The sequence below is a fragment of the Scedosporium apiospermum genome (genome assembly GCF_000732125.1).
Source record: "Scedosporium apiospermum strain IHEM 14462 chromosome Unknown SEQ_SAPIO_0110, whole genome shotgun sequence".
Taxonomy (NCBI): domain Eukaryota; kingdom Fungi; phylum Ascomycota; class Sordariomycetes; order Microascales; family Microascaceae; genus Scedosporium; species Scedosporium apiospermum.
Window position 1 is genome coordinate 661,190 of NW_015971811.1, and position 15,003 is coordinate 676,192.

General features: G+C 52.2%; 2 protein-coding genes across 2 annotated transcripts; both read right to left on the reverse strand.

Moving 5' to 3' along the window:
* Window positions 1–2,550: 2,550 nt before the first annotated feature.
* SAPIO_CDS7143 (Protein kinase) lies at window positions 2,551–5,663 on the reverse strand (the record flags this gene model as incomplete). The annotated part of the gene is made up of 2 exons (XM_016789059.1): window positions 2,551–4,596; window positions 4,737–5,663. 2 exons carry the CDS (start codon window positions 5,661–5,663, stop codon window positions 2,551–2,553), a joined length of 2,973 nt encoding a protein of 990 aa, XP_016640886.1.
* A 5,742-nt stretch (window positions 5,664–11,405) lies between these two features.
* Window positions 11,406–14,845, reverse strand: SAPIO_CDS7144 (Lon protease-like protein, mitochondrial; the record flags this gene model as incomplete). The annotated part of the gene is made up of 2 exons (XM_016789060.1): window positions 11,406–11,570; window positions 11,651–14,845. The coding sequence occupies 2 exons, from the start codon at window positions 14,843–14,845 to the stop codon at window positions 11,406–11,408; spliced, it is 3,360 nt and encodes a 1,119-aa protein (XP_016640887.1).
* Between the last annotated feature and the right edge of the window lie 158 nt (window positions 14,846–15,003).

The window sequence follows — 15,003 nt, forward strand, 5'->3', positions numbered from 1 at the left end:
GGCCGCACCTCAGTTGTTGGGGTTCTTGGTGGGGTTGAGCGGGAAAAATGTCAATAGTCACTTCCGCGTACCGAGACTTTTTGATTTGCTTGGGGGAGCTCCCGCCTGTCTGCGTTCGGGAACATGGATCGAAAAAAATTAGCTGCTAATCAATCAGAAAAATAAAAAAAAGTCGCCGGAAAATATTGTTCATGCTTCAACAGGCGTTGAAGCGTCAGATTGATTGATTGACCGGAACTTGAAGGGACAGGCTGGCATGAACTGGGCCATCTGCCATCACAGCACGAACCAATTGATATTATATCGGGCACCTCCTATCTTCATCACTGGAATCCGGTCCCTCAGCAGACGCAGGGAGGAAATCGGAGAGCTCCAGCCGATGCAGGGAGAAGAGAACCAGAAAGCGCAAGGCCTACTCAAAGCTCTCGCAGATGACGAACTGGGCTCAGTAAGCTCGCTCGCAAGTAGTGTTGATTGGAGCGATTCGAGCCTTACAACTGTACCCCTACATGTCTCTACTTGTACCTGAACACGTCGTCCGGATCTAAATCTTAGTGAACCTTTCCACCATCGCACCAATCGTTAAGCTCGGAAGCGCTGCGTCATCCTGTTTCTAGGCTCTAGTCCATGGTGTCCCAGCAGTAAGGTACGACGGATTATTGAGTAAAAGCAAGAATTATTCCCAGCGCCACATGTAAACTACGAAACACGAAAAGAGGCTAGAGCACATGTTCACGTCCAAAGAGAGCAGTTCAACAACTTCTGAAAGAAAGAGATCAATCTGATCTAGCCTCCTCGGCTCCCCGTGTCCCGGTTGGGGAATAAATCTGACCACTTGCCTCAACTTCCAAGCTCCGGATCTTTCTCGAGGCTACTGCGAGAATCCCTGAGTACTCTAACCAAACAGCTCTCCCGTATTTGACAATGATCTCCCATCAAGCCACAAAATTCCACTTGCTTGTCATGCGGATGCGCCCATAATATGAGTCTTCGTAAATCGCATGTTTTATCTGGACGAGAAGGAAAGAACCAAGGACAGAGACGGGGGCAATCAATTTGTGGAGTGTACGAAGTAGTGTAGTTGCACATTGATCCAGTCAACAACCAGGCATATCTGGGATCATCAGTGCAAGTTCCTTTTTTTTTTCTTTTTTTTTTCTGCGGATTGGCCATTGGTCCTGGGCATTTTTGTTTGTTGAACAGCCACTGGCTGCATACCTGCAAATGCCGAGCATCAACGGCTTTAGCTCCGAACCTGTTGTGCTCCGACAAGCCACCTCGGTGTAACGGAATCGAGAGCCGTCCAGATCCAGCGTTGCCCCAACTCTTATTCTTCTTGAGCCAACCACGGCTGCTTACGTACTTTGCATGCCGTTTCCCCCGTAGCACACGACACACTTCACTGAGTCTTCCAGAACGCTCACCCAGTTCAATGTTCCCAAATCAGCCCCCAAGCCGAAACCCCACAATACCCACACTCACCAGGAAATCCCCGGACAACACGGACCCGAACCTCTCCAGTTCTGCCGATGGCGCCGTTCCCGCCCCAGGTCTCCCTGTGCTATAAGTGACGATCAACCTCCCCAAAAAGAATTCCCACAGTAAAAAGAACCCCAACGCATATCCAAAAACCGTATGCTGCGGATTTTGTCGCACCACCTCTCTTGCTCATCATATTCACCGTCCTTTCTATTTCGGTGAGAATGCGCACATGAGATGATCTTATCCTGCCGCCCCTCGAAATAGGCTCTCCAACAGCCCAAGATCGCCAAATGAACAAGACAACAGCTATCACAGTTTTCTTTGCCTTCTCTCAAAAACTTGGCACACGTCCCGCAAGCAAGGGGGCGGGTCTTCCCGGGTCTTGGCCTTAGCAGGGATGTTCACATCTCCCCCAGGCTGATGGGGGACGGGATATTGAACCAGTCCCGTGTTGAGAGAATCTCTGCTACGAATACTGCCTGTGGGAACCCTCCACCACCCTCTCAACACGAGCGATAGCAAAGAGATCATATGACGGGAAAAAGAATCCAAGAGTTATGTATTTTCTAACCAGCTGCGGTATCTCTACCAGCAAACTCCCTATACTAACTTTGATATCAAGTTCCCAAGCCGCCATGTGGCTTTTTTCTTTCTTTCTTTTTTTTGTCTTTTTTGGGGGCCCGTATCCTTGTTGGAAGGCTACTCAGGCTCCTAGTTTCCCCCTCCCCCTAAGAAGCGATAAGCGAACACAAGAGACTGGTGGTCCGCCCCTAGGTATTATCAGAAATCCGACATATGATATCCTGAATAACCCGTACGCCCGGCTATACACCATAAGAATTCCCAAAGGGGAAAAAAAAATTCGTAAGTCGGAATTAGAGACTCGTGTGAGAGAGAAGAGTGTTGATGATGTTGAAAGACAAAGGGAAGATAAGAAGTGTATGCCGCCCGCCGCTCCTCGTTTTCCGTACATTATGTATACTGAAATCATGTCAGGATGCTGTGCTGCATTACTTCGTGTTTTTTCTTAAGTATCGTAAATCCGTAAATGTCGTCGCGATAGTTATCTTAGCCGTCCTTGACGTCCACGACAGCTGAGACTGGAATCTCTTCCAGGCCTTGCATTGTCGTCGACATACCGGGAGGCGTAAATACTAGGTCACGGTCGTCCAGCGACGTTGGGAACCCAGACATGTCGCGTACGGCATGCCGGTCTGCGCCAACGCCTTCAAGGATTAAGAGTACTTCTTCCTCCGAGCTCCTGCACGGGAGAGTCTGGATCTGAATGCTGCGCTGAGATACCTCCTTGTCATGGGACGAATGTTGCGTCGGAGCTTTTGCGGCCAGAGTATCGGTATCGGTATTGACGCCGTTTCTCACGCCGCTCTCATCATCATCTGCTGAGATGACCGCCGCCGCTTCTCTCCCATGAACCTTGGGTGGCTCTCCCGGTTCTGTTAGACCCGCTGATTCACCAGACTTCTCGTGCATGTCGGATTCTGAGGCCGTCGTCATCTCCTTCGTTCCGCTGTCAATCTGTCCCTTGGGTTCTGTGATCCCCGCCACCGACAAGATCCCCAGCCCGTTGGCGAGGATTTGCCCACCTTCCATATCGTCGACATGTTCGGTTGGTCCTGCCTCAACGTCCCGATTTACCGCGTTGGCAGGATCCGTATTGGTCGTTTCTTGCACATCGATGGTTGCATCAGCTGCATCATCTTTGTTCCGAGCTTCAAGCACGATAAATTTCTGCTGGGGAGTTGATCCATCATCGTCGGCATCCCCAGTATCCACCACCCGTGGGCTAGTTGCCTCCTTCTCCCTTTCTTCCTTTTCCACTTCTCCGCCCCTTTCGCTGCCTGCATATTCATCCATGTCGCGCGCCACTAAAGATTCTGCACACGCGTCTGATAGTTTGCTCATTTCATCCTCTTTACGAGCCAAGTCTATTGACTGGGCGTCCTCGGCATTCGCATCCCACCCGGCATCATCGCTGTATGACGCGACGTTTGCCGATCGACTGCGCGAGCGAGAGTCACCGCCATGAGCCCTGTGCATGTCGTACTGCCCGAAGTTACTCGGCAGCGGGCTTGGTGGCGATCGTCCGCGAGGCGGGTAGCCATAGGGCGCATCGTAGCCGGCAAAACTTGCGTCGTCGGGGTGCATGAAGCTCGTGTAAGTCCACCGGTCCGACGGGGATACCGCCCGGATCTCGGGAATTCCGTTTGTGCGCGCTCCCTCCGAAGGATACCCGTTTCGAAGATGACTACCGTACTGAGAGGGTGATCGTGCCATATGTCGCACACTCCCGCTAGACAGTCCTGAAGGAAATAGACAGAGAAGAGATGCAGCCTGGAGTCTCATCCGAGGTTCGTCGCTAAGGCAGATCTCGACGAGCCTTCGGTACCATGAAGGAACATCCACGTCCGGTTCAAGGGCCAGCCTGGGACCGTACTTTTCAGGTTCATCGTCCTCCATGGCAAGAGCCCATAGCACCATGCCAAGTTGGTACAGATCCGACTTGACACCGATATACATCGAGATCCCCTGACTGCTCTTCAGAAGCGGTCTAGCCTCGGGAGGCTCCCATCCAACCGGACAGCCGCGCCTGTTAATGTCGATAATCTTGGCATTTCCCCCGCTGTCAATGACAATGTTTGAGAGGGTAAAGTCTCCCTGAACAAAACCAGATTCGTGAATATCAGCGAGCCCCTGGACTACTTGCTTCGCCCACGTCGCTCGGGTTGTGAAGGGCAATCTCGGGAGCCCTTGTTCGTTATTGGGTCGATGGTCGTAGAGAATGTCCATCAGAGAGCCGCGTTCGGCGTAGCTAATCAGCAGACCTTTCACATGCTCATCCTTGTTATCCACCACGACGCCAAAGAAGGTGATAACGCTGCTCGAGTACTGCAGTGAGTACAGTGCGTTAATCTCGTAGATAAATTCGTTGATCGTATCGGGTCCCGGAATTTCCTTTTTAATAAGTACTTGTCCACCTACGTGGACCTTGTAGACAAAGCCCGACATGTGTGAGTCGAAAGCGATGTCTCGTTCGCGGATCCGACGGCAGCGGAGGTGCTGAACCTCGCGCACAGGCGGATATGAGATGATCTCCTATTTACTCGGTTAGTACCTCCATCTCCGCATAAAATGTGGCGGCCATGCGAGTGCATCATAAGTTTGCACCCTAGTAACAGGAGAGAAGATAGAAAGAAAGGGGAATGAAAAGGGAAGGAAAGAGAGAGGCAACAAACATTGAGATCCTCGGCGACATGCACGTGTAACCTGCCATCCGTGGTCTGGAGCTTCAAGTTCGTGACGGTATCGTAGAAGCGAATAGCGCTGAGACTGTCTCGAATTGCTTCGTAGATTTTGGCACTCTTGTCGCGTTGGAACTTGGTCTTCGTCAGCTCCATCTCAAGAGAGTCTTCGGGAGCTTTCCTGTAGTCCAAGGATATTGTAACGCGTCGCCAAACAACTTCAGTCTCGCATTGCTCGCGGTAGGTCACAAAGAACTTTTCGCGGTTCGACTTGTCCCTGAAATGCATACTAAGGTTCAATATCCAAGTAGTCTCGAGCTCCTCTTGGATCTGAGAGGCGGTAATCGATTCTGTTTCGTGAGCCCAGGGGTCTTGGGATTTTTCATCATTCTCTTCGAACTCCGGATTAGGATCCAGATCGATATTCGGATCGGTTTGACTTTCAACATCAAGGCGGCAGAACTCCTCAGCACTATCGCTCTGCCACCCCGAGTCATGTGGATTGACTACTTCGGAGGTCGAGAAGTCTTGAGAGCAGCGCGGTGGTTCCAGGAAGTCTGGGGCGCTCGACCGTGGAAGTGTTTCGGTGGCTGTTCTAGATATTCTAGATGTTGTGCGCGAGAGCACGGCGCGCCTATCGACAGAGAGAGCCCTTCGTTCTGCAGGCGTGGGTTGCACAGGTGCGAGATTGGTCCGTTTTTCGGACTGTTGCCTCTTGAATGTTTGCATTCTCGGTAGGCCCGGTACGACTTTCCTCGACACCCGCCGAATTAAACCAGTCCTCTGGGGAGCATCATCTTCGGACTTCTTCGGATCTGACGAGGTCGCAGTTGTGTTGTTGCCGTAGCCGAAGAGTAGTCTGCGAAGGAAATTGGTAGTCCCCGGAGGGGGCGTGGAGCTTGGGATATCTGTTTGGGCCATTTGGGGCCGAGGATACGGCTGTTGACGGGAAAAGAGTCGTCGCCGTTCCTTAAGGCGGGCAGTGAATAAGACACACACCTTGGCGATGGGGTTTTTTTTCACTAAGGTAAAGGAGTTGGAGAGCTAGTCGGACCAGCTCTCACCTTCTCGGGGAGCTCTAGCTAGGTTAAGACTATCGAAGAAGGACGCCGCGAGTTGGCGATCGGGAGATATTCTTCAACTCTTGGGACTCGACCCCCTCTTCGCTAGCATAAGGCTGGGTTCACAACCGCTGATTAGGTGGGCGGGAAGCGTCCGATAGTGCCCGTCCGGAGAATAGGAGTTGGGGAAATGGTATGTCGGTGATACGAGATTCCGCTAACAAGACTATGAAGACTTGGCTGGCGGAGCACTGGGCCGTTATGTGATATGGGGTACAGAGAGGGACAGCTTGCATGTTAAAACTGGGTATTAATGCAAAGATGAATGGTTGACCGCTGGGTGAGTGTTTTCGATGATTCTGAACAAGGGGGCTGTGGCACCGGACTCAGATAGAGACCTGAGGCTCTTCAAGTTCAGGAAAGTCGGGTTCGCAATGCGGTCCCGTCCTTGCCAAATATCCGAGGTTCTCGTTCCAGAGAACTGACGGGACAGCCGGGACTACGGAATAGAAACCGTAGAAGAAGAAAAGAAACAAGTAAAGTGGAATGGCCAAATGCCTGGGATCTTGAGAAGTGCGTATGCGTTCTGAGTGGATGGGATTCGTGTGTATGGCTCATGTGTTGCGCGTGTATGACAGCTTTATAGATGGGTTTAGAGAGGGTAGAAGGGAGAGCCAACAGGCCAATGGTTCCTCTCACGGAGCCCAAGTTCATGTAACCAGCCGTCCAGTTTCGTGTGACAATGGAGTAGAAGGGTGGGAGGGCTAGGGCGAGACAAGGCGTTTGAGTATCGGGTGAGGCAACTCAAAGTAGACATTACATCGAGGCAATTAGAGACATGATTAGACGAGAGACGACGACGTGGGATTTGCGCGAAAGAAAAGACGGGGAAAGTTGGAATGGGATCAATCGATAATTGACGGGAATTTTCTCTCCCCTTCAGTGGGCGGTGTATGGAAGGATGCGAGCTGTGCTATTTGCGCCCAATAAGCCGCCTCATTTCGTTAAAAAGGGACGTCGACCAGTCAATACTCGAGGGGGGACGAGGTTACGGTCGACCAAGACGGTCAATTGACGTTATGAAAGTGACAGCACGGAGAAGCTAAACTAGACTTCAGCGGGAAAGGGGAGAGTGGAAGAAGAGATGGTGGAGTGGGTATAAAGCTGGACAGGATGACAATGGAGCAATGAGCAACGAAGGCTTGCAAGTCGGGTGCAAATTAAGAGAGAGATTGGGAGATCGGGCCTGAGCCGCAAAGAGGCGTCCGGGGTTAGGGCGCGGGTGGAGGGATTGGCCAGCGTTGTCTCGTAATCATGCCAACTATTTATTTGATTCGACCTTCATTTTTTTCACTATTGATTCTTCTCCCAGTGAATACTTTGCAGGCGTCACCAGGGGGTGTATGTGGGGGTGAAGAGGGAGAGGGAGAGGGAGAGAATAGCAAGGTACTTCACGAAGGGAGAAGAGAAGGGGCGAGGAATCAGGAGGTAAGACACGAGGGGACTAGAGTGAAAAATTGCGGTGGTTGATTGATGAGTTGTCAGGTCGAGCTTCCTGCTTCCTGCTTCCTGCCTTCCCTGTCTGGGCTGCTAGCTGCAGCGCTGCAGGGTGCAGGGTGCAGGGTGCAGGAGTCTACATCAGCGGAGCATGTGCTCGACAGCAGTTGATGTTACAATGTACCAGACGATGGACGATGTATGCGTAGGACGCGATGTACGATGTACGATGTACAGAAGAGCCATCGTCAAGGTGCAGGGAAAATGGCCTGCGAGAAGTGTACCCCATCTGCGAGATTTACATAAGTTTACATGTACAAGTAGGGAGGGCACTACGCCATGTGAGAATCTACAAGTCCAGAGGCTGAAGGATGCACTCCTCGCCCCTTCTTTTCCCGAAGCCATGGGGCCATGTGCAGTTGCCTCTTTCCTTGCTGACGTACAGACCAGCAAGTAGAGGAGCAAGTCAATCGTCATGTACTTGGTTGGTGTTGTCATATCGTGCCTGCCATTCGACGTCTGCTCAAGCTCCCTGTCTCTAGTTCGTTCGTACTTCGTAAAACCAGAATAGCTCCCCGTCTGCAGCCAAGTGAGAAAAGAGCGATTAATCAGATTCGGAAGGAACAATGAAACGACGTTTTCTTCTCCGTGCGTTGCGCGGTTTCCTGCATTTCAATATTCCCTGTCCAAATGAGCTCGAAATCCAGCTCCAACTCCAAAGTAAGACCTACACATGTTCTGTAGCTGAAATCTGAGTTTCTATCTATCAAACACTGCCATGCAACTGCACCATTCCCTCGTGTGGTTCTGGGACTCCTGTTTCGTCGGCTGTGTCGTCTCCACGATTTGTTGGTGGCACTGAACCTGCGGGAGAATAACATCGGAAGACTCATCATCTCCGTTCCGGTTCGCAGCGTCTTGGGTCTACAGAGCACCAGCCGAAGCCTGACTTGACGACGATGATGTGAGATCAATTGAAACCCAATGGGAGAAACTAGTTTATTTTCCACCGACAGAAGCACAAGGACGGGTGGCGTTCATCCCGTAAAGTGAAGTCTCAATGGACCATTCGACAGTACCGTCTCTACGAACCTACGAGAATGAGTACTCGGTGTTTGTTATAGGACACATCCCGTCTCACAGCACGAAGTAAACTACGAAGTAATAGCGGCTAGAGCGGGAGCTAATGGCGTCGAGTCGTCGAAACTCAGGAACCCCCCGAACCACCCCACATTTCCCGTCCCTCCTCTCGATAGGCGGTGCGCGCTATAGATCGACGATCCGTTGTCGCTCCATCATCAGAGCCCCGTTTACGACTGCACTGCAATCCAGCGTCGAGCATGCTGGTGATTGTTTTCACTACTTCTCGGCCTCGGACAGCTTGTGTATGATAGGGAGAGATCTTAAACCTCGTTCTCTTTGAGAAACTACCTCATATACCTACACCTCGGTATGCTCAATATTCCTTGTCGGTTACTGCTTTGACCTTGGCTCTTTCATCACCGCCTTTTGCTATGCCAGGAACCCAACCATCCCTAGCTCCACAACCCAAACAAAACGGCCCCCGTCCGGGACACTACTTTGCTCATGCTATATATAATACGACCACCTACGACTCCTGGAACCGTTGATCTATCAGTCTGGATTTTTCTCAGGGATAGACGGCAGATATCCAAGCCCCCGTCTGGACCCTGCCGAGCTTTCTCACAACGACCCCACCTTTGCAGGGCTGTCCGTTTTGACATCATCACGGGTCCTTGGTCGCAGATCCAGCCTATCCCACGGGTAGGGTAGATTCCCATCAAATGCAGGAGCTGTTTCGGTACTCAACAATGCCTCCTCCTCTCCGACATTCGGCCTGTCTTGGTGGCCCATCGAGGGGAAAAAACAATATGGGCACCCAACCTGTGAATTGGCCTGAATTGATGTTTGTGCCTGACCCAGACAACTCCGAGCCCGCCCAGAGGGTTCATCCCCCTCCCCCACCTCTCCCCCAGGATTAATCCATGCTCCAAGCACCCAGAGGCTCGGTTCTCAAAGGTAGGCATGCCGGTATCAACGAAACAAACCCTACCAATTCGATTTTGGTGCTCCCACCCATCGGTAGGTCGGCTTCGCCCATGCTCTCGAAGCTCCTGTCAGTTATCCCACACAAGAGCCCCGCGGGTCTCCCATTCGTGTGGGATTCACGATGCAGACTGCCTAAAAAAGGAATCCCTTCTCGGAATATTGTATTACGAGGAGTGTCCACGAGGTGCTATAACCGTACGCCCCCCTCATACCTTTACCGTCTTGGGTTTCCTTCAGGCATGGGCACAGGCCGCTAGTCCACACTTGGGGCTGCCGCTCTGCGACTGGCGCAGCATTCTTCATCTGCACCGCCTATTCGACCTTCACATCCCTTTTGTTGCCCTTTTGTTGGCCAATCGACGGAACCTGGGGCGCCTGTTGGTAAAAAGAGAGAGAAAAAAAAAAGGAGGAGGGTAGGTCACCCAGAATCCTACTCTACTCTAAAGTAACGGTCAGTGCAGCGTTCTCAGCGGGTTGCCCGAGATCATCACCAAAGACGAAGCAGGTAGGCGAAATGCCAGCTAAGAGATTTGTGGCCTGTCCCTGCTCCGATGCCCCATTTCGTCGACTGATTCCAGCGAGTACCCTCCCTCATCACGCTACATTAGACCATCCTTACGGATGCGTGATATCTCTCATAAAAGTCCCGTGCCCTCCAATCCAAAAAGGATTCAAAACCGGATTGTGGATTTTGCTCATCGGTCTAGCATTAGCACCGGCTCAGTGGCACACACCCCAAATGGAAAAATAGGACAGACAGAAAGGAAGAACAATACGGCGGACCGAAGAGTCCGGGTCAAACACCCCCCAAAAAGGCCTGATCTCCCCTAACCCTCTCTTGGAGCTTGAGCCAACACCAATCCCAGGACCCCACGTCAGCAAACCACCAATTTCCCAATCTCATCATAACACTCCGCGACTGATTTCCTAGATTGGTAGCTTGTTAAAATGTCGTCCCCAACCGACGTTGCAGCCCTATGCCCGAGTGATTAGGCAGGAAGATTTTCGGAAGCCACTCTGGCTTCATTTAATCACTCCATACGATCTGTGCTTCGTAATTGTTTTATTTTGTGCTGGAAGGGGAAACGAGGGTGACGTGGGCCGGACGGAGCGTAGAAGTGGCAATGACCGTCCGTATCTTACGGAGTATTACACGCAGGCTTGGGAGTGAAATGGGAAAAGGGGTGCAGCACGGGTCCTTGCATCCCAGCCTGAGGCGAGGATTCCGAGATGCATCGTCAATCTTGTTTCTCTCTGTTGTGTCCTTCACTTTTTGGCATCCGCTTTTGGCATCCACTGCGCGGCTCTCCATGCTTTGGGGAGGAAGATCGAAGAGCCGCCAACAGATCAGCGCTCTCTGAAGAGCCCTAACACATTTGGGAGAAAATACAAGTCACAGATCGAAGAATCACCTTGCCAAGTCTCAAAGGGCACAAAATCCAATGCTCATCGCGTCATCTATTCTGTATTGTACAAGGTCTTTCCGCCGCTTTCCTCCTCCTATCTTTCTAAACCTTCCAAATGTATGTGTACGTTATGATATACAAAAATATATAACGTCGCTCAGGAGTGAGGTATTATCTGTTCAACGTGCAAGAAAAAGAAGAAAAAAACAGAAGAAAATAAAACAACAGGAAGGGAGGAGTATGGAAGAAGATGGAAACAAACCAAGGCTGCGTGTTACCGCTGCCCTGCTGTGATGAAGAAGGGACGGGAAACCATGAGGCTTCTTCACTTCTCATCCCTCAAACGCCCCCTACCACTCAATTTTGTCCACCCTCCCCTGTTTCAACAGCCTCCCTTTTTGGAGACAACGAAAGTGCAGGTTCGGGCGAGGCAACAAGTGGCTGTTCTTTTTTCGGTGAGCCCTGAGATAGGGCGGAAAGGGAAGATGTTGCAAAGACATTACCGCGCAAGAAGCAAACGCCGGCGGAAAATCAACAACGCTGTCTACCATTTTCCCAGATGACGTGAAAAAGTGCAAAAAATGCAAACCAAACGGGGCGTGGGCACCGTAGGTAGAGACCTCTTTTCATCAGTCTTCTTCCTCCGCCTCGTCCTTCTTGTTCTTCTTCTTCTCCCGCGCCCACTCGCAAATCTTACAGGTATTGGCCAACTCCTTGTCGATGTTGGGGAAGACGAGATCAAAGACCTCTGAGTACCAGCCGACGGGCTTGCCTTCGATACCTTCCTTGATGTTCTGCGAAAAGAGATGAGTCATTAGTAAAAGGAACACCTTATTGTAAGATAGAAGAAAGACATGAATAAAATAAAACTTACCTCCGGAAGCTCAAGCCAGTCCGAGAGGTTGTCCTTAGGGAAGATAACCATCTTGCATCCAGCACGGCGCGCGGCAACAGTCTTTTCCCTCAGGCCGCCGATGCGAAGAACCTTACCCGTCAGGGTCAGCTCACCCGTCATGGCGATGGTCGGGACTATCGGCTCGTTGAGCGCGAGGGAGAGGAGGGAAGTAGCCATGGTGATACCCGCGGAAGGACCGTCCTTGCGCACCGCACCCTCGGGGACGTGCAGATGCACCTTGGCCTTCTGGAAGAAGTGGTTGTCGGGGAACTCCTTCACCATGAAGGACTTGGCGAAGGAGTAGGCGATCGAGGAGGATTCCTTCATGACGTTCTTGAGGTTGCCGGTGATCTCTAGGTCCGGTCGCGTGTGGGGCCTCAGGGGCGTTTGCAGGATGGACTCGACGTACATGGCAGCTCCGCCGAGCTGCGTCCAGGCGAGGCCCATGGAAACGCCTGGTGGGCTGATGTCGTAGAGCCTGTCGGAGGTGAAGATGGGGGGTCCGATGTACTCGGAGAGCCCATCAGCTCCAATGGATACATGCACGGTGTCGGGAACCTTGAGTGCACGAGGGGCTTCCGCAGTCTTGGCGGTTCCTTCTTCCTCCGGTGCCGAGGAGGTCGACGACGCGGATTCGTCCGACTCTTGAGAGGACTGGGAAGTTTCAGATGCGGTCTCGCTCGCGGCCGTGTCCTCCGACGAGGTTTCAGCAGCGGCAGAAGCACCCTCAGGTTGGGCTTCCTCAAGTTGGCTCTCAGGGATATCTTGGACAATCTTGAGAGCAGCTTTCCTGTAAACTTTCTCAATTTGCTTCTTGAGATTCCGCACACCCGACTCGCGGCAATAAGACTTGATAAGTTCGTGAATCGCATCGTCCGTAAGCTGAACATCAGCTTCCTTCAAACCTGCCGCCTCCTTGGCGGCAGGCGCGAGGTATCGCTGGGCAATGGCCATCTTCTCATCTGCCACGTAGCCCGACAGAGTAATAAGCTCCATTCGGTCGAGTAGCGGCCTGGGGATAGTATCGGTCATGTTGGCGGTACAGACGAAGAGGACCTTCGACAGATCAACGGGTACGTCCATGTAGTGATCAAGGAAAGAGCCGTTCTGTTCGGGGTCGAGAAGTTCCAAGAGAGCGGACGAAGGGTCACCTTGGTATCCACGTCCGATCTTGTCCACTTCGTCGATGAGAATGAGCGGGTTCTCAGTCTGGCATTTCTTCAGAGCCTGGATTACACGGCCAGGAAGAGCGCCTACATAGGTCCGGCGATGGCCCTTGATTTCCGCGACATCAGTGAGGCCGCCGACACTGAACCGGTAGTACTCTCGGTTGAGGGCCCTGGCGATCGACTTGCCGATACTGGTCTTTCCGACACCAGGAGGGCCGACGAAACATAGGATCTTGCCTTCAACCGTGCCCCGCAGCTTGCCGACTGCAATAAATTCCAATATGCGGTCCTTGACATCCTTGAGGCCGTAATGATCCTCGTCCAGAACCGTCCTCGCGTGCTTAATTCCGAAATTCTCGACGCTCCGTTGGCCCCAGGGGATCTGAGTGAGCCAGTCTAAATAGTTCCTGGTCACGTTGAACTCAGACGCCGCTGTTTCCAAGTGTGCCAGCTTGTTAATTTCTTCGTCAAACACCTTGCGAACTGCCTCGGGCATTGCGAGCTTGCGTGCCCGCTCCTTGAACTTCTCGATGAGCTTGTCCTTGCCGTCGGTCTCGAGGCCAAGCTCACGTCGAATACCCTTCATCTGCTCCATCAGCCAGTATTCGCGCTGACGTTTCGTAATCTTGTTTTCGACATCCTTGCTGATCTTCGACTGAAGCTGAGCGTTCATAAGCTCCTTTTTCAGAAGGGTAAGAGCCTTGTGCATGCGATCTTCTACGTCCAAGCTGGCCAGGATCTCCTGCAACTCGGCAGTCTCGCCAGAAGAAACAGCAGCCGCGAAATCAGCAAGTTTCGCCGGGTCAGCCGTGACGTTTCCGGTCTGGCTCATGGAGAAGGTAGATATTTGGTCCCTAAACAGGTTGTTGATGGACGCCACCTCCTTAAAGACATTGACGATTTCGTTCGTAACGGCGCGGACAAAGGGGCTCTTCGGGTCGTAGGGCTCTTCGCTGAGGTTCTCAACATTGACAAGACTAACGGGGTATTTCTTCAGGAAGCTGGTCGGTTCGTAAGGCTGGTTAGGGTCGGGTTTGGGAATAATTGCCGACTCTTCGAAGCTTGCAACGACATCGCCCTTTGGTTCTTCAGTCTCCGCCTGCTTCTGGGGGATGGGTTCGGGGACTGTTGTGGCGGCGGTGCCATCGGCCTTCTTTGCATCGGTCGTGGTAGTCGGGGGGATTAAGCTAGATAGGCGAATGCGGCGGTGAGGGTAAAGAATCGCTGTAATTCCACCGTCTTGGCCATGAATGGGGAAAGCACTTGTGATTTGCGCAAACACACCGACATCGTACACATCATCCACATTCCGTATTACATCATCGTCCTTCGCTTCGTCCTTGAAGAGGAAAGTGCCAACGTAAGGCTGGCCTCGTTTGATCATCTCGGTGATGGCATTGGCCACATGGGGGTCCTTAACCGTTATCGCCTTATAAAAGCCGGGGAACAGGGGCCTCTTGGTAATCGGGAGGGCTAGGACTTGAGGATAGACATCGGGAACGACGGGCTTCTGTAGACCCCTCTCTCCTCCTTTCTTCCCCTTCTTGCCGCCACCATCCCCGGAGCCATCGCCTGTCGAGCCGCTACCGGAGCTTCCGGCAGAGGAAGATTTGCCATCCTTGGGTCCATTCTCATTCTTGGTAGAAGCTGCTAGCTCATCATCTTTGGATGATTTTGATTTTTTGGTCTCTTGGGCAGTCGACTCCTCGGCTGCTTTCGACTCGTCAGGCTTCACCTGGCCTTCGTCTTCATTGGCAGGCTCGACGGACTTGTCGAAGAAATCGCGGTCACCATCTTTGTCACCCTTCCGCCTAGCCGAGCTTGTGGAAAAGGCAGCCAGTTGTTGGGCGTGGGCATAAGTATGGGGGGAATTGAGCACAAAGCCCGAGGACCTCGGGTTCGCTCGCGTCAGTAATCGCGTCGCGTGGGCTCTCGATATTCGGGCCTGTGGGTAGACGATGGATTGTCTTAGGCATTGCCGAGATAATTGTGATCGCATGAGCATCTTGCTAGCTTCTGGCCGGTGACAGCCGCCGAAGAGGCGAGACCAAGCCGAGTAATTAATTCAAACGCGCTTTCGAACAAGATTAGGCCGGTAGGGAGAGCTCTAGGAGATGGGACGGATGGAGATAAAAGTAGTAAAGGACAAAAGGTATAAGTGGC